General features: G+C 48.2%; 1 protein-coding gene across 1 annotated transcript; it reads right to left on the bottom strand.

Annotated features, from left to right (window-relative positions):
• Positions 1-21,262: 21,262 nt before the first annotated feature.
• LOC123134411 (uncharacterized) lies at positions 21,263-24,788 on the bottom strand. The gene is made up of 5 exons (XM_044553675.1): positions 24,262-24,788; positions 22,870-23,328; positions 22,371-22,748; positions 22,224-22,291; positions 21,263-21,956 (listed from the first exon to the last, which is right to left on the bottom strand). Exons 1-5 carry the CDS (start codon positions 24,673-24,675, stop codon positions 21,743-21,745), a joined length of 1,533 nt encoding a protein of 510 aa, XP_044409610.1. The 5' UTR covers positions 24,676-24,788; the 3' UTR covers positions 21,263-21,742.
• Between the last annotated feature and the right edge of the window lie 1,096 nt (positions 24,789-25,884).

Raw genomic sequence — 25,884 nt, 5'->3', positions numbered from 1 at the left:
TGGCAGATCCCACCAGCCTCAAGCGCGGTGAGGACTATGCTACTGAATGGGCTTGGCGCCAGGCCAAACTAGCCAAGCAAGCAAAAGAAGCAGTGAGGAAATTCAATGAAGATTCTGCTGCTGCTGCTAACGCTGCTGAGGCATCTGGTAGTAAGCCCAAGAAGGCTATGCCAAAGAAGCCTGCCCACAAATCCAGTGCTTCTCCTTCAATGCCCTCACGGCCAAGCTCCTCAGCAATGCCCTCACGGCCAGCATCTTCAAAGCCCTCATGGCTTCCTCAATCTGCTCCTCCTCCTCCTCCGACAAAGTCTTCAACTGCTCCTACAAAATCTTCGGCACATGTGCATCTTGCTACGTGCCAAAGGACTCAAGGCTTCTCTATTGCCTCAGGAGCATCTACAAGCTCCTCAGCTGCTCGACCTTCCTCAGCTGGTCCCCCACTGCTGAAGAAAAAGGCCACTGCTAGACGAGGTACTCGACCAAGTCCTCACAAGAAGCAAGTTGCTTTCCAAGTGCCCTCTGATGATGATGAGGCAGATGATGATGAACTTGCTGAAATCATCAGAGACAGGCAAGCCAGGGCCGCTAGAGCCAAAGGCAGCAATGTGCCACTGCTATTGGATCCATAGTTGATCCTCGACTTCATTGAGTTATGGCACAAGGACCCTAACACGCCTCTACCGGAGTTGAACCTCACTCCTGGTCAAAGCCATGTTCTCACTCACTTCATTGAGGAAGAGAAATGGAAATATGAAGAAGGACGAAGGCTGCAGAACATGCAGCGATGAAGAAAAGGAAGGCATCAGCTTCATCAAATTCTTCGGCTCTGAAGAAGATGAAGAATCTGATCAGTTCAATTGACAATCCAATTGATGTCGTTCCCGTCTCATCAATGCCATCAAAGGACCTTGTTCCTTATGGTGAAGACTATGAGATTCCTGAGGAATCTGATGAAGAAACTCCATCTGCTGCTTCGACAGAGCAGTTGGACGAAGAAAATGAAGTGGATGTGATCCCTTCAACCCCTATCATTTCCTCACCAATGCCTTAGTTCACTGCTGAAGAGGCAGGTATTGAAGAAATTGACGATGAGGATGTGAACATTGGATGTACCACACCTGTGCTCAATGATGATATTTGGGACAGTCAACATCCAAACTCACCAATGTTCACTCCTCTCCAAGCTGTTCCTCAGTCCACAACCACTACTGAAGTTCAAGTGGGATCTGATGAACCACGTCCAACCCCGTCTATTCATGAAGACATTCCAGCCACTAGTGATGAAGAAACTATGAATGAAGAAGTGATGACTCAGGTTGTAGATGCAGAAGAAACTGAAATTCCTCAGCATGAGGAACCTGAGATTGCGATTCCTGAGGTGATACTGCAAATCACTGACACTCCTCAGCCAAAACCAAAGAATCCCTTCTCCAAGAAGCCAAAATTCAAGGCTGATGATTTCTTCGGCGAGCACGTATTCTTCACTGAATTCAACCCCTATGACATTGCTCGTCTTAGAAGGAAGCGTTTCTGGACTGCCAGCCAAGCCAACTTCTATTCCTCAGTTCTTTTTGACAAGGACAAAATCTTCGATCATGAGCACATTCCTCACGTGGACATGGAATCTATGCCATGCTTCACACCGGTTCTCAGTCTGCTTCACGATGCAGGCTTGCTGAATTTCTACACTGACATTGTTGACTGGAATGAACAGCTAATTCTTCAGTTCTACGCAACTTTGCACATCACAGGCAACGCAGCTGACATCAAATCTTGGGTGTTGGACTGGATGACTAAAAACACTCACTACAAGGCACCAGCCACTGAATTGCTTCGTGCCTTGCCAATCAGTCCTCCACTAGAAGGCGCTCGCTGTTTGTATGATGAACCTGAACTTACTGATCATTATATGCAAGTGCTCATGAAGCCGCTGAAGCCAGGACAAATTCACAGGACCAAATTCCTCGTGAAGGATTTGCTCTATGTGCCAAGAACCATATACCGCATCCTGACGAAGACTATCAGCCCAATCAAAGGACTTGATTCTTCAGATGAAGGTCTTCACTCAACTACAAAGCTGATACACTTAACCATGGCAGCTACTTGCCCCCAATTGAAGTCCTCAAACGGACAATTTCCTCATCCGATGAGAAGGGCAAGTCACCAGCTGTGATCGATGAAGGCATTCGTCCATTGGATGGTCAATTCCACAAAGCTGCATCCTATTCCACCAATGATGACTCTGCCATACATGATTCTGCTGCCAATGCTCCAAAGTCAAGTCCTCAAGCTACTGCTCCTCGTGTGATGACTGACCGTGAACTGCTCATAAGTCTTCACCAGAAGGTCGATCGGAATCACAAATGGGTTAAGCGTCAGTTTGGCTCCATTCTTCACAACATGACTTCCACACATAATGCAGTGAAGAAAAATCACTATGACCTCCATGAAGTGTTTGATCGCACCTGGGCTATTATGTCACATCTATATGGCGAAGAAGATCTGAAGCAAATGGGCTTCAAGGAAAACTTTGACTGGTCTGCACCTCCACCGAAGAAATTCAAGAAGGTCAAGGTTCCTTCCTTGGTGGCCAGCTCATATTCTTCATCACGCGCCACAGACAAGAATGAAGACTTGGACGACACTGCAGCAGGCCCTACAACGACTCAAGACCCTGACAACACTGGCGCTCCTCCATCATCATGATATTCTTCAGGGGCGTTAGTCCTCAGTTTCAACCCTTTTGGTCATTCGATGACAAAGGGGGGGGGGAATTTGAGTTAGTCTTCAAGCGGGTCTATTTATATGGGCATTTTTTGCTAAGTTACAACTCTCGTTCTTCTAATGACTTTGCTGGATCGAGTTGTAATCTTAAACTCTATGGTGGCTTGATACTTTTGTTGTGTTCTTCTGCATGCTTATTCCTCATTAATGTTAATGTACGCATGCTGAATTACATCAGTCACCATATTTCATCATGCATTTCAAATTCCTCATATTATATGTCAAATGCGTGTACGAATTACAAGATATAGGGGGAGATCTCCATGATTATACTCTTCAAGTGTGCATTGCTTCAAAAGCAAATTCCTCACGATGCACATCTTCAGGGGGAGTTTTTCTATATCTTGCAATCAAATTCCTCAATGTCAGTATTTACACTTCACATGTTTATCCCCGTTGAAAACTTAACCTATGTTGTCATCAATCACCAAAAAGGGGGAGATTGTAAGTGCATCTAGTGCCCCTTAGTGATTTTGGTGTATTGAAGACTTATAGGTTAAGAGACTGATGCGTTTGTGAGTGTACATAGGTCTATAAGTCTATGAGGAGTTTGATATTTACAGAGAATGTCGACCCCTAAAAATGAAGTTCTTCGACTGAAGACTTTGGATTTCTGAAGACTTTCTGAAGACTTTGAAAGTGAAGAAATTGGTGTGACCATGAAGACTTGATATTCATTTGAGGAACATGAAGCGCGAAGACTTTTGTTTTCATAGTTTCATTTTCTCTTTCTTGAGTCATAGGAAACACCGTACTATTAAAGGGGGTCGAGGAAATACTAAGGAGAAATTTCCATGTGATGCTCAACTCAAATCCTACACCTACCAATCCCTTCGAGTGAAGCCATTGGAAATCTCGCACAGTTCAGCCATATTCTTCAGTGACAGAGACGAATTTCTTCTGCTCTCTGAGGCATTTGTTCTGACTGAAGAGTTAGGAATTCGCCAGTGCGGATTACCTACCAAGTGAGGAACATGATAGCCCTGAGTAATTCGTATCTCAAATATTCCGACCGTTGCTATGCTACGAGCCAGCTGTCCCAAAATATCTACCCACCTATCGGTCATATCAGACAAGGGCCCTTATGTCTTATCATGTCGGGCTGCTCCCTAGGCTATAAATAGCCGCCCCCTACAATCTAGTTGGTTGGCTGCTCCGAGACAAACTAACACTTGTCATTTGAGAGCAACCCATCCTCCGAGGACTTTGAGTAAAAATCATCAAGTGAGGAAATCCCAAACCCAAACCTACAAAACCCCAAGTGATTGAGCATCACTGAAGAGATTGATCTTGCATGGATCCGACGCTTGTTTCCTTTGAAGACTGTGCTTCTTCCATAGGGTTAGGCGTCAAGGTCTAGAGCATCCAAGAGGAATTGTGGATCGCCGAGTGACCGAGTTTGTGAAGGTTCGGAAGTCACCTGAAGACTTACCACGAGTGATTGGGCGAGGTCTGTGTGACCTTAGCTCAAGGAGAATACGGTGAGGACTGTGTGTCCGGGACTGGGTGTCCTCGAGTTTAAATACTCAGCCGCTCCAACCAGATGTACAACTGAGACAATAGTTGGAATTGGTCTACCAAATCATTGTCTTCACCGAGCTAACTGGTTCTATTTCCTCAACTCTTTAAATTCCTCATGTATGTTGTTGTGTGCCTGTTCATATCTGTTTGAATACTTTGACTGAAGACTTTCTCAATTTCCTCAGCTCTATTTCTTCAGTCTATTCGTCTTCTTTCTTGTGTTATCCTGTGTTTACGCTTTCTGTACTTTGTGCTTTTCTTCATTTCATCATGATGACCATGCTTGTGTTCTGTTATGTTCCTTTCTGAGTACTTATTTCGCTGCAAGTAGTTCTTCATTTAGGAATTTCCTCACCAGCAAATTCCTCAGTGAAGAATTCATAAAAATCGCCTATTCACCCCCCTCTAGTCGATATAATGCACTTTCACTCCCCTCGGCACCACTGGGCAATGTCGGCAGGCAAAGCCCGCGCGGCGGCCGGTGGCGGTGGGACCTCTCCTCTCGCATGGGGAGATCCCCTGTCGGTGGAGCGCGATGGCCCTGGACGAGGCACCCGGCCGGCGGCGGGTGGACGCCGTGGCGGCGGCCCCGGGACCTGGCGGTGGTGTACCGACTCCTGTGGCTGCTGGGGCAGCACAGCGGCCGGAGCTGGCGGTGCTTGATGGTGTTCGCCCTGGCGTCTCGGTGGCTCAGATCTGGCGTCATGGCCATGGGTTGGGCGGCTCAGCGGTGGTCGAGCGGAGTGTGAGAGGCGCCGGAGCGGTGTAGGGCTGGCAGCGCAGCTACTGGCACGAAGGGTCGCGTGTGGCCGCCGTGTTGGCCTGCTCTGGCTTGGCCAGATTGGCCGCCGGGGCTGCGGGTGGCGCTGGGGAATCCTGTCGTTCCTCCGGCGCTGGTACGCTGGGGAGGCGGCACCAGGCTGCGGTGGACTCGTCCTCCTCTTTCCGGAGCGGAGGCGCGACAAGGTGGATGGCCGGACATCAGGTGGCGGCGCTGCATTTCCTGGTCGTGAGGGCGGTGGGGCTGTAGCGGGTGGATGTAGGTCCTGGTCTTCCTCGACCAGGGGCTGCGGTGGTCTCGCCGGTCGGCGGCATCCGGCTCACCCCCCTCTCCATGGTGATGGCCCAAGGTGGCAACTTTGCCCTCCCTACCAGTTTGGCGTGCTTCGGATTTTGATGGATAGGGCCAAGGAGAAATCCAGCGTGGCTGCGGCTGTGGGCAACGACGACGCCTGTGGGTGCCGTTTCCTCCTTGGGGGCGTTGGCATGGCCATGTCCTGCCCCATGTTCTGTCACCAGGGGAAACCCTAGGATCGGTTCGCCGGGCGGGGCAATGGTGACATCTCGGTGCCGTCCTCTTCTTGGAGGCGCTGCTTAGGTGCTCAAGGTGCGTTTGAAGGAGCTACTGGTGGGATGCCTCGTTCGCCTCGGCGGCGAGTCTTGGGGTGCCAAGTTGTCATGTGCGGGTTGTTGCTGTGGGCAGGAGCATCCGGGGCGCTATGTACTCCATCATTGACACCTCTTCGACGGTGTCTTCTTCGAGTCAGGCTAGCTCCCACTGTCCGCCTACCGATCCTCTAGGCATCAAGGGTGGAGAGTGCGTTGATCTAGTTTGGTTAGGTGTTTTTGTCGTGTTTTGAGGTGTTTGGTTTAGGAGGACGCGGCTTTTGTGTTCTATGTCCGTCCTCTTCGTCATTGTTTGGCTTGAGTACAGGCAAGGCGGGTTAGTTGTTTGTGTTGTCATGGTGGATGTGGGTGCTAACCTTGATGGATAGCACGTTGCCGAAAGGCGTTGTATCAGCCGTCTTGGCTCTTCTTCTTTAATATATAGTATGCACACTCGGGCGTATTCGAGAAAAAAGAAAATATACAGATGAACATGGTTTCAAGCGCATCTATGTGAACAGTAAATTTAAAAACAAACAATATGAAATTTTCAGGTACTAAACTTGGCAGATCATTCAACTGACATGTAAAATTCTGTGAAGGAATGACACCTGGGGTATTCCGTAGGAAGAAAATATAATCTGACCTTAGTATTACGTTAAACAGTGTTTTTGAATATACATTTGATTTTGTCATTTTTCCCATAATACCACAGATGCCATTTTCTCGTGAAACTTCATACGTGAGTATACCAGTCAACTGTATAGGTTAATCAGATGTTTTTTTATTTTCTGTAGTATTTTTTCTTAATTACTATTCAAAAGGGTTCTCATGGAACCTGTTAGACTATATGTACATGACCTGTATATACGCATTGTGGGCGTGTGCGTGGGGTGCACACGATGGTGGTAGTGGCACACGATCTCCCTCTCGGGTGTGGTCTCTGTAACTGTATATATGCCCGGCCGATGAGCCTAATGGATGTGTGCTGATTCCCAAAACCTCTCTTCCTCCACCTTTCCTCTATCATGGCATCAGATGCTCCCGATCGGATCAACCCCCTTGCTCCGATCCCCGATCCCTCTTCCGCTGCTCCTGACGGCACTGCCACCGCTCCTGGCGACGCCCCGGTGCCTACCGACGTGCCCGTTGACGCTTCTATGTCTGCCGTCACTCCTCCACTTTCCCTTCCCGCCCTTCCCCCAACGGTTGTGCCCTCTGCTACTCCTCTGTATGCCTCTGTGCTTCAGACGATCGACATCCGCCGGCATGTGCCGGTCACCCTGGACCTCCTCGCTGGCAACTACGTGCAGTGGCGCCGCCAATTCGACACGGCGATCGGCATGTTTGGCCCCCGTGACCACGTCGATGCCGAGGCTCTCCCGCGCTTCGATGATCCCGAGTGGGCGATGGCGGATCATGCTGTCGTCCACTAGCTCAACACCACCGTCTCCTTCGAGCTTCTGGACACGGGATGCGGGACAAGGACACCGCTCTCACTGTGTGGACGGCAATCGACGCCCTCTTTCGGGACAACCAACTCGCTCGGGCCGTCTATGTTGACGACGAGTACCACGCCGTCGTCCAGGGTGACATGACAATCATGCAGTACTGCGCCAAGCTCAATACCTACGTCGATCAGATGCATGATCTGGGGCAGCCCGTGTCAGAGCCGCTGCAGGTTTTCCACCTCCTGCGCGGGCTCGGGCGGCAGTTCCATGGCGCTATCCCTCACATTACCTCACGCACGCCGCTCCCCACTTTCCTCCAGACACGCTCCTTCCTCCTTCTCGAGGAACACCGCGCCGACCAGGCCGCGCGCATCCAGGGCGCACACGTGCTCGTCGCCGGGCGTGGCCTTGCCGTGCCCTCTCCGGTCGTGCCCTCGTCTCCTTCGCCCGTCGCGCCCGATGGCTCTGCCACACGTGGCCGTGGGCGTTTGCGTCGCCGTGGACGTGGCCACGGCAACACTGGCGGCCAGCCTGCCGCCCCCTCATTGCCCCGTCTCCCTGGGCTCCCTGCTCCGGCGCCCGGGGCCAACTCCTCGACCGGCTTGGTGCAGGCTTGGCCCATGCCTTGGCGTGCCCCCGGCTCCGGTGTGCTCAGGCCGCGCCCCGGCACGCCACCACAGCAGGCCATGTACGCTGTGTTGGGGAACGTAGTAATTTCAACAGTTTTCGTACGCACACGCAAGATCATGGTGATGCATAGCAACGAGAGGGGAGAGTGTGTCCACGTATCCTCGTAGACCGAAAGCGGAAACGTTAGAACAACACGGTTGATGTAGTCGTACGTCTTCACGGCCCGACCGATCAAGCACCAAAACTACGGCACCTCCGAGTTCTAGCACAAGTTCAGCTCGATGACGTCCCTCGAACTCCAATCCAGCCGAGTGTCGAGAGAGAGTTCCGTTAGCACGACGGCGTGGTGACGGTCTTGATGTTCTACCATCGCAGGGCTTCGCCTAAGCACCGCTATAATACTATCGATGTGGACTATGGTGGAGGGGGGCACCGCACACGGCTAAGAGATCCAAGGGATCAATTGTTGTTCTGCCTAGAGGTGCCCCTGCCCCCGTATATAAAGGAGCAAGGGGGAGGGGGTCGGCCGGCCAGGAGGGGCATGCCAGGAGGAGTCCTCCTTCCACCGGGAGTAGGACTCCCCCCCTTCCTTGTTGGAGTAGGAGAGAAGGAAAGAGGGGGGAGGAGGAAGGAAAAGGGGGCTGCACCCCTTGTCCAATTCGGACCAGAGGGGGGCTGTGCACCTCCTTCCTTTCGGCCTCTCTCCTCTATTCCCGTATGGCCCAATAAGGCCCATATACTCCCCGGCAAATTCCTGTAACTCTCCGGTACTCCGAAAAATACCTGAATCACTCAGAACCTTTCCGAAGTCCGAATATAGTCGTCCAATATATCGATCTTTATGTCTCGACCATTTTGAGACTCCTCATCATGTCCCGATCTCATCCGAGACTCCGAACTCCTTCGGTACATCAAAACTCATAAACTCATAATATAACTGTCATCGAAACCTTAAGCGTGCGGACCCTACGGGTTCGAGAACAATGTAGACATGACCGAAACACGTTTCCGGTCAATAACCAATAGCGGAACCTAGATGCTCATATTGGCTCCCACATATTCTACAAAGATCTTTATCGGTCAGACCGCATAACAACATACGTTGTTCCCTTTGTCATCGGTATGTTACTTGCCCGAGATTCGATCGTCGGTATCTCAATACCTAGTTCAATCTCGTTACCAGTAAGTCTCTTTACTCGTTCCGTAATACATCATCCCGCAACTAACTCATTAGTTGCAATGCTTGCAAGGCTTAAGTGATGTGTATTACTGAGAGGGCCTAGAGATACCTCTCCGACAATCGGAGTGACAAATCCTAATCTCGAAATACGCCAACCCAACATGTACCTTCGGAGACACCTGTAGAGCACCTTTATAATCACCCAGTTATGTTGTGATGTTTGGTAGCACACAAAGTGTTCCTCCGGTAAACGGGAGTTGCATAATCTCATAGTCATAGGAACATGTATAAGTCATGAAGAAAGCAACAGCAACATACTAAACGATCAAGTGCTAAGCTAACGGAATGGGTCAAGTCAATCACATCATTCTCCTAATGATGTGATCCCGTTAATCAAATGACAACTCTTTGTCCATGGCTAGGAAACATGACCATCTTTGATTAATGAGCTAGTCAAGTAGAGGCATACTAGTGACACTTTGTTTTTCTATGTATCCACACATATATTATGTTTCCGGTTAATACAATTCTAGCATGAATAATAAACATTTACCATGATATAAGGAAATAAATAATAACTTTATTATTGCCTCTAGGGCATATTTCCTTCAGTCTCCTACTTGCACTAGAGTCAATAATCTAGTTCACATCACCATGTGATTCAACACCAATATTCACATTGTATGTGATTAACACCCATAGTTCACATCGTCATGTGACCAACACCCAAAGGGTTTACTAGAGTCAATAATCTAGTTCACATTGCTATGTGATTAACAACCAAAGAGTACTAAGGTATGATCATGTTTTGCTCATGAGAGAAGTTTAGTCAACGGTTCTGTCACATTTAGAGCCGTATGTATTTTGCAAATATTCTATGTCTACAATGCTCTGCACGGAGCTACTCTAGCTAATTGCTCCCACTTTCAATATGTATCCAGATTGAGACTTAGAGTCATTTGGATAGGTGTAAAAGCTTGCACCGATGTAACTCTTTACGACGGGCTCTTTCTATCACCTCCATAATCGAGAAACATCTCCTTAGTCCTCACTAAGGATATTCTTGACCGCTGTCCAGTGATCTACTCTTAGATCAAAATTGTATTCCTTTGCCAAACTCAGAGCAAGGAATACACTAGGTCTGGCACACAGCATATCATACTTTATAGAACCTATGACTAAGGCATAGGGAATGACTTTTCATTCTCTTTCTATTTTCTGCCATGGTCGGGTTTTTGAGTCTTACTCAACTTCACACCTTTGCATCACAGGCAAGAACTCTTTCTTCGACTGTTCGGTTTTGAACTACTTCAAAATTTTGTCAAGGTATGTACTCATTGAAAAATCTTATCAAGCGTCTTGATCTATCTCTATAGATCTTGATGCTCAATGTGTAAGCAGCTTCACCGAGGTCTTTCTTTGAAAAACTCCTTTCAAATACTCCTTTATGCTTTCTAGAAAATTCTACATCATTTCCGATCAACAATATGTCATTCACATATACTTATCAGAAAGGTTGTAGTGCTCCCACTCACTTTCTTGTAAATACAGGCCTTTCCAAAAGTCTGTATAAAACCATATGCTTTGATCAACTCATCAAAGTGTATATTCCAACTCCGAGATGCTCGCACCAGTCTATTGATGGATCGCTGGAGCTTGCACATTTTGTTAGCACCTTTAGGATTAACAAAACCTTCTGGTTGCATCATATACAGCTCTTCTTTTAAAAAAAATCCATTAAGGAATGCAGTTTTGACATCCATTTGCCAGATTTCATAAAATGTGGCAATTGCTAACATGATTCAGACAGACTTTAAGCATCAATACGAGTGAGAAAATCTCATTGTATTCAACACCTTGAACTTGTTGAAAAACTTTTTGCGACAAGTCGAGCTTTGTAGATAGTAACACCACTATCAGTGTCTGTCTTCCTCTTGAAGATCCATTTATTTAACATGGCTTGCTGATCATCGAGCAAGTCAACCAAAGTCCATACTTTGTTCTCATACATGGATCCTATCTCAGATTTTATGGCCTCAAGCCATTTCACGGAATCTGGGCTCATCATCGCATCCTCATAGTTCGTTGGTTTATCATGGTCTAGTAACATGACTTCCAGAACAGGATTACCGTACCACTCTGGTGCGGATCTTACTCTGGAAGACCTACGAGGTTCGGTAGTACTTGATCTGAAATTTCATGATCATCATCATTAGCTTCCTCACTAATTGGTGTAGGAATCACTGGAACCGATTTCTGTGATTAACTACTTTCCAATTCGGGAGAAGGTACAATTACCTTATCAAGCTCTACTTTCCTCCCACTCACTTCTTTCGAGAGAAACTCCTTCTCTAGAAAGGATCCATTTTAGCAACGAATCTCTTTCCTTTGGATATGTGATAGAAGGTGTACCCAACAGTTTCCTTTGGGTATTCTATGAAGACACACTTCTCCGATTTAGGTTCGAGCTTATCAGGTTGAAACTTTTTCACATAAGCATCACAGCCCCAAACTTTAAGAAACGACAACTTTGGTTTCTCACCAAACCACAGTTCCTAAGGCGTCATCTCAACGGATTTCGATGGTGCCCTTTTTAAAGTGAATGCAGTTGTCTCTAATGCATAACCCCAAAATGATAGTGGTAAATCGGTAAGAGACATCATAGATTGTACAATATCCAATAAAGTACGGTTATGACGTTTGGACACACCATTACGCTGTGGTGTTCCATGTGGCGTGAGCTGTGAAACTATTCCACATTGTTTTATATGAAGGCCAAACTCGTAACTCAAATATTCTCCTCCACGATCAGATCGTAGAAACTTTATTTTCTTGTTACGATGATTCTCCACTTCACTCTGAAATTCTTTGAACTTTTCAAATGTTTCAGATTTGTGTTTCATTAAGAAGATATACTCATATCTGCTCAAATCATCTTGTGAAGGTCAGAAAATAACGATACCCGCCAAGAGCATCAATACTCATTGGACCGCATACATCAGTATGTATTATTTCCAATAAGTCACTAGCTCGTTCCATTGTTCCGGAGAACGGAGTTTTAGTCATCTTGCCCATAAGGCAAGGTTCGCAAGCATCAAATGATTCATAATCAAATGATTCAAAAATCCATCTTTATGGAGTTTCTTCATGCACTTTACACCGATATGACCCAAATGGCAGTGCCACAAATAAGTTGCACTATCATTATCAACTTTGCATCTTTTGACATCAAATATTATGAATATGTGTATCACTATGATCGAGATCCAACAAACTATTTTATTGGGTGTATGACCGTCGAAGGTTTTATTCATGTAAACAGAACAACAATTATCCTCTGATTTTAATGAATAACAGTATTGCAATAAACATGATCAAATCATATTCATGCTCAACGCAAATGCCAAATAACATTTATTTAGGTTTAACACTAATCCCGAAAGTATAGAGAGTGTGCAATGATGATCATATCAATCTTGGAACTACTTCCAACACGCATCGTCACTTCACCCTCAACTAGTCTCTGTTTATTCTGTACCTCCTGTTTCTAGTTACTAATTTTTAGCAACTGAACAAGTATCAAATACTCAGGGGCTACTATAAATACTAGTAAGGTACACATCAATAACCCGTATATCAAATATACCCTTGTTCACTTTGTCATCCTTCTTATCCACCAAATATTCAGGGCATCTCCGCTTCCAGTGACCATTTCCTTTGCAGTGTAAGCACTCAGTTTCAGGCTTTGGTCCAGCTTTGGGATTCTTCACGAGAGTGACAACTTGCTTGTCATTCTACTTGAAGTTCCCTTTCTTTCCCTTTGCCTTTTTCTTGAAACTAGTGGTCTTGTCAATCATCAACACTTGATGCTCTTTCTTGATTTCTACCTTCGTTGATTTCAGCATCACGAAGAGCTCGGGAATCGTTTTCGTCATCCTTTGCATTATAGTTAATCACGAAGTTCTAGTAACTTGGTGATGGTGACTAGAGAACTCTGCCAATCACTATCTTATCTAGAAGATTAACTCCCACTTGATTCAAGCGATTGTAGTACTCAGACAATCTAAGTACTTGCTCACTAGTTGAGCAATTCTCCTCCATCTTTTAGGCGAAGTATTTGTCAAAGGTCTCATACCTCTTGACACGGGCATGAGTCTGAAATACCAATTTCATCTCTTGAAACATCTTATATGTTCCATGATGTTTCAAAAACATTTTTGTAGTCCCGGTTCTAAGCCATAAAGCATGGTGCACAAAACTATCAAGTAGTCATCATATTGAGCTAGCCAAACATTCATAACGTCTGCATCTGCTCCTGCAATAGGTCCGTCACCTAGCGGTGCATCAAGGACATAATTCTTCTGTGCAGCAATGAGGATAAACCTCAGATCACGGACCAAGTCCGCGTCATTGCTACTAACATCTTTCAACTTAGTTTTCTCTAGGAACACATATAAAACATAAGGGAGCAACAACGCGAGCTATTGATCTACAACATAATTTGTAAAATACTACCAGGACTAAGTTCATGATAAATTTAAGTTCAATTAATCATATTACTTAAGAACTCCCACTTAGATAAACATCCCTCTAATCATCTAAGTGATCATGTGATCCAAATCAACTAAACCATAACCGATCATCACGTGAGATGGAGTAGTTTTCAATGGTGAACATCACTATGTTGATCATATCTACTATATGATTCACGCTCGACCTTTCGGTCTCCAGTGTTCCGAGGCCATATCTGCATATGCTAGGCTCGTCAAGTTTAACCTGAGTATTCCGTGTGTGCAAAACTGGCTTGCACCCGTTGTAGATGGACGTAGAGCTTATCACACCCGATCATCACGTGGTGTCTGGGCACGACGAACTTTGGCAACGGTGCATACTCAGAGAGAACACTTTTTATCTTGAAATTTAGTGAGAGATCATCTTATAATGCTACCGTCAATCAAAGCAAGATAAGATGCATAAAAGATAAACATCACATGCAATCAATATAAGTGATATGATATGGCCATCATCATCTTGTGCTTGTGATCTCCATCTCCGAAGCACCTCCATGATCACCATCGACACCGGCGCGACACCTTGATCTCCATAGTAGCATCGTTGTCGTCTCGCCAATCTTATGCTTCTACGACTATCGCTACCGCTTAGCGATAAAGTAAAGCATTACAGGGCAATTGCATTGCATACAATAAAGCGACAACCATATGGCTCCTGCCAGTTGCCGATAACTCGGTTACAAAACATGATCATCTCATATAATAAAATATAGCATCATGTCTTGACCATATCACATCACAACATGCCCTGCAAAAACAAGTTAGACGTCCTCTACTTTGTTGTTGCAAATTTTACGTGGCTGCTACGGGCTTAGCAAGAACCGTTTTTACCTACGCATCAAAACCACACCGATAGTTTGTCAAGTTGGTGCTGTTTTAACCTTCGCAAGGACCGGGCGTAGCCACACTCGGTTCAACTAAAGTTGGAGAAACTGACACCCGCCAGCCACCTGTGTGCAAAGCACATCGGTAGAACCAGTCTCGCGTAAGCGTACGCGTAATGTCGGTCCGGGCCGCTTCATCCAACAATACCGTTGAACCAAAGTATGACATGCTGGTAAGCAGTATGACTTGTATCGCCCACAACTCACTTGTGTTCTACTCGTGCATATAACATCAACGCATAAAACCTAGGCTCGGATGCCACTGTTGGGGAACGTAGTAATTTCAACAGTTTTCCTACGCACACGCAAGATCATGGTGATGCATAGCAACGAGAGGGGAGAGTGTGTCCACGTACCCTCGTAGACCGAAAGCGGAAGCGTTAGAACAACGCGGTTGATGTAGTCGTATGTCTTCACGGCCCGACCGATCAAGCACCGAAACTACGGCACCTCCGAGTTCTAGCACACGTTCAGCTCGATGACATCCCTCGAACTCCGATCCAGCTGAGTGTCGAGGGAGAGTTCCATCAGCACAACGGCGTGGTGACGATCTTGATGTTCTACCGTCGCAGGGCTTCGCCTAAGCACCACTACGATATTATCGAGGTGGACTATGGTGGAGGGGGGCACCGCACACGACTAAGAGATCCAAGGGATCAATTGTTGTTCTGCCTAGAGGTGCCCCCCTGCCCCCGTATATAAAGGAGCAAGGGGGAGGGGGTCGGCCAGCCAGGAGGGGCGCGCCAGGAGGAGTCCTCCTCCCACCGGGAGTAGGACTCCCCCCCTTCCTTGTTGGAGTAGGAGAGAAGGAAAGAGGGGAGAGGAGGAAGGAAAAGGGGGCTGCACCCCTTGTCCAATTCGGACCAGAGGGGGGCTGCGCACCTCCTTCCTTTCGGCCTCTCTCCTCTATTCCCGTATGGCCCAATAAGGCCCATATACTCCCCGGCGAATTCTCGTAACTCTCCGGTACTCCGAAAAATATCCGAATCACTCGGAACCTTTCAGAAGTCCGAATATAGTCGTCCAATATATCGATCTTTACATCTCGACCATTTCGAGACTCCTCGTCATGTCCCTGATCTCATCCGAGACTCCGAACTCCTTCGGTACATCAAAACTCATAAACTCATAATATAACTGTCATCGAAACCTTAAGCGTGCGGACCCTACGGGTTCGAGAACAATGTAGACATGACCGAAACACGTTTCCGGTCAATAACCAATAGCGGAACCTGGATGCTCATATTGGCTCCCACATATTCTACGAAGATCTTTATCGATCAGACCGCGTAACAACATACGTTGTTCCCTTTGTCATCGGTATGTTACTTGCCCGAGATTCAATCGTCGGTATCTCAATACCTAGTTCAATCTTGTTACCGGTAAGTCTCTTTACTCGTTCCATAATACATCATCCCGCAACTAACTCATTAGTTGCAATGCTTGCAAGGCTTAAGTGATGTGTATTACCGAGAGGGCCCAGAGATACCTCTCTGACAATCGGAGTGACAAATCCTAATCTTGAAATACGCCAACCCAACATGTACCTTCGGAGAAACCTGTAGAGCACCTTTATAATCACCCAGTTACGTTGTGACGTTTGGTAGCACACAAAGTGTTCCTCCGGTAAACGGGAGTTGCATAATTTCATAGTCATAGGAACATGTATAAGTCATGAAGAAAGCAACAGCAACATACTAAACGGTCAAGTGCTAAGCTAATGGAATGGGTCAAGTCAATCACATCATTCTCCTAATGATGTGATCCCATTAATCAAATGACAACTCTTTGTCCATGGCTAGGAAACATAACCATCTTTGATTAATGAGCTAGTCAAGTAGAGGCATACTAGTGACACTTTGTTTGTCTATGTATTCACACATGTATTATGTTTCCGGTTAATACAATTCTAGCATGAATAATAAACATTTATCATGATATGAGGAAATAAATAATAACTTTATTATTGCCTCTAGGGCATATTTCCTTCACGCTCCTCCCTCCGCGCCTCTGCCTGGCGCCTACGGCTACGGCGGCCACGGTCCTCCACCGGGTTATGGCCCGCTGCCGTACTACGCCGTGCCTCCCGTCGCCGCGCACCCGCCTGCCTCACCGCTCGACATGGTGTCGCTTCAGGCGGTGCTCCACAACGCCACGTCTGGTCCTTCCTCGTCGGGCAGCTCCTCCACTGGTACCTCGACTCGGGTGCGGCCTCCCACATGACCAACAACACTGGTACTCTCCACTCCGTTCATCCCTTCTCCTCTCCTTCTCACATCATCGTTGGTAGCGGTGAGCATCTCACGATTACCCACGTTGGTGCGGGCTCTCTTATCTCTGGCACTTCACCAATTCAACTTAGTAACGTGCTTGTTTCTCCCTCTTTGATCAAAAAACTTCTCTCTGTTCGTCAACTCTGTCGTGACAATCCCGTTTCAGTTGAGTTTGACTTGTTTGGGTTTTCTATGAAGGACATCCGGACCAGGGCGGTGATCCTCCGCTGTGATTCCACCAGTGATTTGTATCGCGTGGGGCCTACATCGTCGCTGTCTTCGCGCCCGTTCGCCGGCATGGCCATCGTCGAGCTGCTTCACCAGCGCCTGGGGAACCCCGGCGCCGCCTCTGTCCATCAGATCGCCTCCCAACTATGCTTCGATTTCAGCAAGTCGTCGCTGCATCACTGCCCAGCATGTCTATTAGGCAAACATGCACGTTTACCATTTCAGTCTTCAGTTAGATGTACTTATTTTCCTTTCCAGTTGCTCCATTTAGATGTATGGACCTCGCCTGTTACCAGTATTTCCGGTTAGCAGTTCTACCTTGTGATACTTGATGACTACACTCATTATGTATGGATGTTTCTCCTCAAGCACAAATCTGATGTTCTTCCAATTCTGCATGATTTTTATGCATATGTCCGCACACAATTTCAGCTCCCTGTGTTTTCTCTTCAGACAGATAACGGGCGCGAGTTCGACAGCGCTCCCGTGCGCTCACTCCTCTCTGCGCATGGCTCTGTCCTCCGTCTCTCCTGCCCGTACACTAGCCAGCACAACAGGAAGGCGGAGCGCATTCTACGCACACTCAAAGACAGTGTTCGCGCTCTCCTTCTCCATGCGTCTATGCCGCCGCGGTTCTGGGCTGAAGCCCTGAACACCGCTACCTAGCTGCTGAATCGCCGTCCTTGTCATTCCAGCGCGCCTCGCTCCTAGTACGAACTCCTGCTTGGTGTAGCCCCGGATTACAGTCTTCTGCTACCCTAACACCACCGCCACGGCTCGTCACAAGCTTGCTGCTCACTCTGTTGCGTGCGTCTTCCTCGGCCATCCATCCGATCACCGCGGGTACCGCTGCTTCGACCCGATCTCGCGGCGCGTTCTAACCTCGCGCCATGTTCTCTTCCACGAGCATGAATTCCCATTCGCTCGCCTCGCCGCTCCTGCCACCACGCTCTCTCCGTCGCCGGAGCCGCCTGTTGCGCCACTAATCCTGCAAGTCCCCGCTCCGCGCTCTGTTGCCGCGCCTGGCACCGCGCATCTCTTTGCGCCTCGGCACGATTCAACCACGACCGTCGGATCATCATCGAGCGGCTCCGTGCATTCGCGCTCTACCACTCACTCCTCCAGTTCAACAGGGGGCGTCAGATCGATGATCGACGGCTCCGGCTCCTGTGCGCCAACAGCTACTTCAACTTCCATGGCTTCCTCGCTGCCAGCTCCCTCTGTTGCACCCACTTCACCGGCTGCGGCCGCTCCGCCATGCCGGGTGGTCACGCGTGCGCAGACTGGGATCTTCCGGCCCCAACCCGCGCTACTACGACGACGCCACTGCCTCCACCAGCGCGTCGATCTCTCCGCTCCCCAGCTCTGTTCGCATCGCCGTGCGTGACCCGAACTGGTTGGCGGCCGTGCGTGAAGAGTTCGCCGCCCTCGTCAGCAACCACACCTGGGAGCTGGTGCCGCGTCCCCCCGGTGCTAACCTGATCACCGGCAAGTGGGTGTTCAAGCACAAAATGCGCGCTGACGGCACCCTCGAGCGTTACAAGGCCAGCTGGGTCGTGCGCTGGTTCCGGCAACGTGCCGGTGTCGACTATGGCGAGACGTTCTCCCTGGTGGTCAAGCCGGCCACCATCCATAGGTGCTCACCATCGCCGCCTCCCGCCACTGGCCCGTGCACTAGCTCGATGTGAAGAATGCCTTCCTGCACGACACGCTTCAGGAGGAGGTGTTCTGCCACCAGCCCGTCGGCTTCGTCGACGACACCAAGCCCGGGCACGTCTGCCGCCTGGCCAAGTCGCTCTACGGCCTCAAGCAGGCGCCGCGCGCCTGGTTTCTGCGCTTCGCTGGCTTCCTCAAGACGATCGGCTTCGTCGCCACTCGCTCTGACTCGTCCCTGTTCGTCTATACGCACGGCGTCGAGACGGTGTTCCTTCTGCTGTACGTGGACGACATCGTCCTCACCGCCTCCAGCTCCGCTCTGCTCCAGCGCATCGTCCACTGTCTCACTGGCGAGTTCGCCATGAAGGACCTCGGCCCGCTTCATTTCTTCCTCGGCATTCGCGTTCAACGCACTCCTGCCGGGTTCTTCCTCTGTCAACAGTAGTACGCCGAGGATGTGGTTGATCGCGCCGGCATGGATTCCTGCAAGCCCTCGCCGACGCCGATCGACACGAAGGGCAAGCTCCCGCAGGCCGATGGGCCGCGCGTCGGCGATCCCTCTGCCTACCGCAGCATTGCCGGAGCGCTACAATACCTCACCATCACCCGCCCTGAGCTGGCCTACGCGGTTCAGCAGATCTGCTTACATATGCACGATCCGTGTGCCTGCCATCTCAACTTGGTCAAGCGCGTGCTTCGCTATGTCCGCGGGACTCCTTCGCTTGGTCTACACCTTCGCGCTTCGTCGACCTTGGATCTTCCTGCCTTCACCGACGCTGACTGGGTCGGGTGCCCCGACACCAGGCGCTCGACGTCCGGCTTCTGCATCTACCTCGGCGACGCCCTCGTCTCCTGGTCGTCGAAACGGCAAGCCACCGTGTCCCGTTCCATCGCCGAGGCGGAGTACCGCAGCGTCGCGAACGCCGTGGCCGAGTGCATCTGGCTACGCCAACTCCTTGGCGAGCTCCGCGCACCGATGACCAACGCCGCGCTCGTCTTCTGCGGCAATGTCTCGTCGGTGTACCTCTCGGCGAACCCTGTTCACCACCGGCGCACCAAGCATGTGGAGCTCGACATCCACTTCGTCCGCGAGCGTGTTGCCCTTGGCGAGTTTCGAGTGCTGCACATCCCCACCAAACAGCAGCTGGCGGACGTGATGACCAAAGGGCTGCCTACTGACGTGTTTCTTCAGTTCAGATCCAGTCTTTGCGTCGCCCCAGCGATGTCATGACTGCGCGCGGGGGGGGGGGGGGGGTAGACTATATGTACACGACCTGTATATACGCATTGTGGGCATGTGCGTGGGGTGCACACGATGGTGGTAGTGGCACACGATCTCCCTCTCGGGCGTGGTCTCTGTAACTGTATATATGCCTGGCCGATGATTCCCAAAACCTCTCTTCCTCCACCTTTCCTCTATCAGAACCATGTTTCACAAATCCGCGTCCAAATAGTATGAATGTCTATTCATACGTTGTTTGACTTTTCTCAAATTACAGTCACCCCTTTGGATCGACACTCAACCATTCTCTCATCTTCACGTTACTCAATATGCATTGTTTTTTCCCGTTTCCCGCAGATTAACTGCACAACTTGCTTGTTTTTTTGAACTTGATTAACTGCACAACTTGAATTCACCTTTAGGCTGGTTGTAATAGGGAGTATCATATATTAGTATCATGCATATGATACTAGTGTATGATACTACCTTCCTAATGCATAGTATCATATTTTAGTATCATATAGTACTCTATTTATTGTTATGCATGACACAAAGTAGCATAGCATTTATTATGATACGGTATCATGATATGATACTCTACCCTCTCTTTCTTCATTTAATACTATGACACCTCATCAAAATTGCCTAGTTGGCATGCATGATACTCCCTCCGTTCCTAAATGTAAGTCTTTGTAGAGATTCCACTATAAACCGCATACGGATGTATATAGATGCATTTGAAGTTTAGATTCATTCATTTTGCTCCATATGTAGTCCACCTAGTAAAATCTCTACAAAGACTTATATTTAGAAACGGAGGGAGTACTAGCTATGATACTACCATTACGACCAGCCTTATAAAACAACTAAGTCTCTTGAGGGACCATTTCACTCTGTCCCACACTATAAGACGCTTTTACAGGCTACACAATATAAGACATTATTGCAAGCTAAGATAGCCTGTAAAAACGTCTTATATCACGGGGCGGAGGGAGTATTGTTTACAAACCAAAATATCCAATGGTTTGCTAAAGTAATGCGTAATTTGAGGTTATCGGAAAATTTGAGCACCCAAGAATTAGCAAAAAATTGTAGTACGGAAGATGTAGTTCACGTATCTTAGCAAGCGAAAATAGTGAAGCTTACCCCAAGGAGCAAGGAGCTAGTGACTGTTACAATGAAATCCAATGCCTCTCTTCCTTTGCATATGTGCGTTTTTGGATGGCAGACTTTTAGGTCAACATGCGTTTATCACATTTACATGCTTAAGTTGTTTAAAAATGCCTGTGCCTTCCTCCAAGAAACGTGGTTAACACGTGCCTACTTGTTTTACATGCTTGTGGCATCAACCAATCACAATCTTCTAGAACTGTTCAAAGCATCTTTCAGAAAAGTTAATCCTGAGTAACACGACCTGCAGCATTTTTAAACCGAACACATGACACACAGGTAAACTTCCAGATGACTAAACCACAGTAAACAAGTCGACAGCACATTTAGCCAACGATGTAGTAGTAGTTCTGAATCCTCTGAACAGAATGCAGCCAGCAACAAAACAGGTCCTCGCCATGGTTCAGATAAACATAGGCTACTGCTACCACAGAACGTGAAACTACCAGCGAGATCGCCAATTTACAAGATGGGGACACGGACACACTATTCTACATCATCCGCTAGCATCAGGCAAAGCTAATAGGTCTAGTGAAAAGCATCAGCGATTTTTACAAGGTCAGTGAGCTGAGGGTCCTGTGTTTGGTTGCCTACCACAACTATGGCTTGCCACAACCTGCTTAGCCTCATGACCCGTCTGTCACAGGCACTGGTCTTTTTAGCTAAGCTTGTCGTGCTTATGGCTCCTTTTCCTTGGCCATAAGACGATTTCGACAAAAAGTTAGCATGATTATGGCATTCTTAGCCTTCAACCAAACAGGCCCGGGTACTCTCGAAGCTGAGGCCTTAAGTTGGGAGATATGAAGACATGGCTCTTCTGAAATCCAGATTCATTGCAGAGCCCGCGAAAGGCGGCACACCTTCAGGGACCCACAAACCTCCTTTGTTAGGGAACATGATCTTTGGATTCATGCGGTCCTTCTCAGTGCTTGCTTGCTCGGATGGAGCTTCCTTTTTGTTGTTCACGAATTCAAAGAACTCTGCAACTTGCTGCGCGTACCTGCATGGGCAAAAGATCCGAACTTAAAAGGGAACACATGATTTTAGAAGTACTTAGGTGTAGTTACTTTCTGATGTTTATATCCAGTAACTAGTAAATAGAACAACACACACCCGCAAAAATAAATAAAAAAGAAAGAACAGCACAGCGATGCCTAATTGAACATATAATAACACAGCCACACAAAATGCATAGAAAGCTGATTATTCAAATATAGTTGGCGCTACACAACATTTAATTAGTCCAGCAAAGGTTTGCAGAACTCACTGTCGTTTCGCTTGTATGTCTCTGTTGAAATCAATGTCAGGTTCACAATCCAAGACCAGAGCAGGAACCTACATACAAAAAAGTCTCAAATGTAACTGAGGTGCTTCAGAACTAGAGAAGTATACACAAGCATGAGAATGTACCTACCTTCTGGATACTAGAATGCATGTGATCTCCTTCCAGGTAAAAGACACGATCCCTTATCCCTGGAGGCAAGTTGCCCTCCATCTGTGTGGGCAGCTGACTAACTGATAATACACCACGGCCTCCTCCTTTCGAAGGAAACAGCCAGCTCTCATGTTTCTCATGCAAACCTTGCAAGTAGTCAAGACTAACACCACCTTCCTCTGATCTTTTCCGGAGCATCATCCTTTTATGGCAAGTATCTGGGCTGGCCCTTAGATAAATAAATCCATCTGGGATAAGACCTGGGAGCGATGACACCACAGGATCGAACCAAGAATCGTAGATGCTGATCTCCATCTCATTCATCCAGTTAGCTTCATGAACAGCACGGACAAATACCTGGTGAATATTAGAATTTAGTTGCACGGTATATACTAGTCAGTCAAACCAGGAAAAGAAAAAGAAAAAGAAATACTCAGTTCACATATGAACTAGCATTAGCACGTAAGATAAGACCTACCATCCTGTCACTGAAAACACTTCTTTCCATTAGTCTGAGAGGTTTGATGCCACCTGAAGATTCTCTTTCTTGCATAACTCTTGTCACAAACACGTAGTTCTGAAACGTGTAAGCATATCTTTGGGGCTCAGCGTAGAAGGCATCCAGTATATTGAAGTGGTCAGGGCCAACATCCTGCCACTTAGCAACAGGTTCAGGTACTATTTCAACAAGATCACGTAGTTCAATAGTCTCATTAGCTATTCTCTGGAGAAAGGTGCTCTTTCCAACACTGATATTTCCTTCCACACAAAAGGTTAGCCTCTTCTTCCGAGGAGGCTTAGATGAGCTGGTATCCTCTAACTCCTCAACAACACTCTCTTTAATGAATGAAGTGATACTCTCAGCATGATTCTTATGTTTGATGCCAACCGAGCTCTGCAAGAACTCAACCATCTTCTCACTCGACTTTCCAAAGAACTGCACATCATGTAAATTACAAAAAAAGTTAGGAGAGCAGCACTCAAAAGAAGTACTCCCTCTGTTCACTTTTATAAGGCTTTGTAGATGTTTCAGACACTGTAAAATAGCTCAATTTCACTTGTCTGAAACGACTTATAAAAGTGAATGGAGGGAGTACATAATATTACACTACAATGTAGCCAACACAACAAACAAAATAATAGAGTCTATAGTATCCTATCTGTTAACTTCCACACCACTTAAGAATTCAAACGTCTCTCCCAGAACCAGAATGAAATAATAACTTGTTTATCCGAGAACACAAGAACATGTGACATAATCAATCTAGATTTAGATTTTCTGGATGCCAAGTCCAGAACAGAAGCAAAAAAAAAAGCATCAGAGATCCCTGAGTATTACAAGGCAAAAAGAAGTACATAATATTACACTACAATGTAGCCAACACAACAAACAAACAAAAAAGCATCAGAGCTCCCTGAGTATTCGGCTATTCGCAATCTCATGAGCTCAAAAGAATACATAATATTACCCTACAATGTAGCCAACACAACAAACAAACAAAAAAACATCAGAGCTCCCTGAGTATTCGCAATCTCATGGGCTCCATTAAGATCTCAAAGGTTCAAATGGCACTATTTTCATGCAGTGCGCCCTTTTGTCTTGTGCGTGGGTCCGAAACATAGCCAATGTGGGCTATGGTAATCATACAACGTAGATGTAACAAGACTTGCACGAGAGTTGTTAAACAAAACTAAAAGGTGGAGGTGGCCACATGTATGCACTGTGACATTTTTTGACTTATAGTAGGTACTGCTTGAGTAACGATTTCAACGCTCGTGGATAAGAGTTTGTGTTCTTGCCTTGGGGCGTGACAGAAACGCACGTATTGGATAGTAGCATTTCCAGCAATCCAAGCAGGGGAACACACACCTTATCCCTGTAGAGCTGCTTGAGATGCGCGACGCCCTCGAAGCCGTTGTCGACGAGCTTCCTGAGGTTGCGCGGGCCGACTCCGGGGATGGCGAGGAGCTCCCCGCTGCCCGCCACGGCGCTGACGCCTCGCAGCCTCCTCTCGGCCACCGCGCGGGCCCCGTCCCCGCCCCGCTTCTCGTCCTCCGACCCGCCGTCCGCGCGCCTGGAGGCCTCGAGGGTGCAGAACGCGCCCCTCCTCGCCCCGCCGCCGCAGCGCAGCCAGGGCGGCGGGCGCCGGCGCGCGGCGAGGAGCGCGGGGGAGCCGAGGCGGAGGGAGGGCATGGAGGCGGAGGGGAGCAGGAAGGGCGCCGTGGCGGCGTCAATGAAGGCGGTCGCTGCGGCGGCGGCGGGGAGGAGGGAGAGCCTGTGCATCTACGGCGGCGGCGGCGGAGGTCATCAATGGGTGGGGGCGGGCTAGCTAGGGTTTGGGGAGGGTTTTGGTTCGGAGTTATCCCCGCGGCCTGTGACTGACCGTGAGCTGTGTCGTCGGGGAGCGGGAAGGGGGAGGCGGCCGAGGTAGAGCGGTCTCGGTGGACCGCGGGTGGGTCCGCCGGGAGCGGTGCGCGGGAGGCTGCCGGGTGGGACCGCCGGGACAGGGGCAGCACGGGCGGCCGAATTATTTGCGCGCGGAATGTGGGCCTGTCGCTGTATCGGCGCCCCGGTTTCGGGACCGTGTCGCAGGAACCGGTGTACGGACACTCACGGGCTTTTTCAGCCGGAAAATGGTCACGCTTTCTACTGGTGGTCGGCTGCTTTGCCCTGGAAGCACGACGTGCATTTGAATTTGATTGAATTTTGAGCTTTCAACCTTTTTCATCTAAAAAAAATGTGCGCCTTTCTTGAGGTGAAACAAACATCCGCACCATTGAGCTCTGAGCACACTGAAATCTCAAAAAAAAAATAACATTTCTTCCGTCGAGTTAGTGGTTTTGGTGTTTGGGCCAAACCCAATAAATAGGCCCGTATTTTTAGCTGGCACGCGTGGTATTGTTGGATTAGCCACGGGCTCGGCCCTGAATGCTTAATATTATTTTTATTTCACCCACATATATATAATTCTTGTTTATTTCCCTCAAAAAAAATCTTGTTTATTTATTTTTGGAAGGAATGTGTTTATCTTTCATATTGCTAAAAGATAAGTATTATTAAACCAATTAGTATCAAACCAACCAAAACATGACACGTGTTCGTGTAGGCCCAACCTTACCTCTTTCTTCCTCCCTCGTTTTCGTCCCCACCTCTCTCTCTCTATCTCTCACGGGAGGGCTCCTCCACCGCCGCGATTTGTGCCCAAACTCCTCCTTTGCTCCTGATGTGTCTTTGCGGTGGCACTCGACGGCCACTGTTCATGAGGATCGGCGAGGCAGCGCTGGGAATCGCGGCCAACTGTCGTGGATGACCGGGACGAGGAGGTTGCTGCAACCGCCAGTTGGCGTAAACTAAGAGGTGGTTCCTCTCATCGTGGGAATGCTACAACTGGCAGTGGAGGGAGCTGCAACCGTTTGTCGGCGAAGCTGCAACCATAGACGCATAATGCTACGAACGCCAATTTTCTTTGCTTGAAACCAGAGAAGCGGGTGG

Source organism: Triticum aestivum, chromosome 1B, assembly GCF_018294505.1.
Source record: "Triticum aestivum cultivar Chinese Spring chromosome 1B, IWGSC CS RefSeq v2.1, whole genome shotgun sequence".
NCBI classification, from domain to species: Eukaryota; Viridiplantae; Streptophyta; class Magnoliopsida; order Poales; family Poaceae; genus Triticum; species Triticum aestivum.
This window is presented reverse-complemented; position numbering and strand designations above follow the sequence as displayed.

Excerpts from the sequence above, each read along its gene's own strand:
- LOC123134411 (XM_044553675.1), bottom strand. The coding sequence starts at position 24,675 with ATGCACAGGCTCTCCCTCCTCCCCGCCGCCGCCGCAGCGACCGCCTTC. Across the intron at positions 23,329-24,261 it reads AGCAGCTCTACAGGGATAAG|TTCTTTGGAAAGTCGAGTGA; the intron begins GTGTGTGTTCCC and ends CATGATGTGCAG. Across the intron at positions 22,749-22,869 it reads GTGTTTTCAGTGACAGGATG|GTATTTGTCCGTGCTGTTCA; the intron begins GTAGGTCTTATC and ends AATATTCACCAG.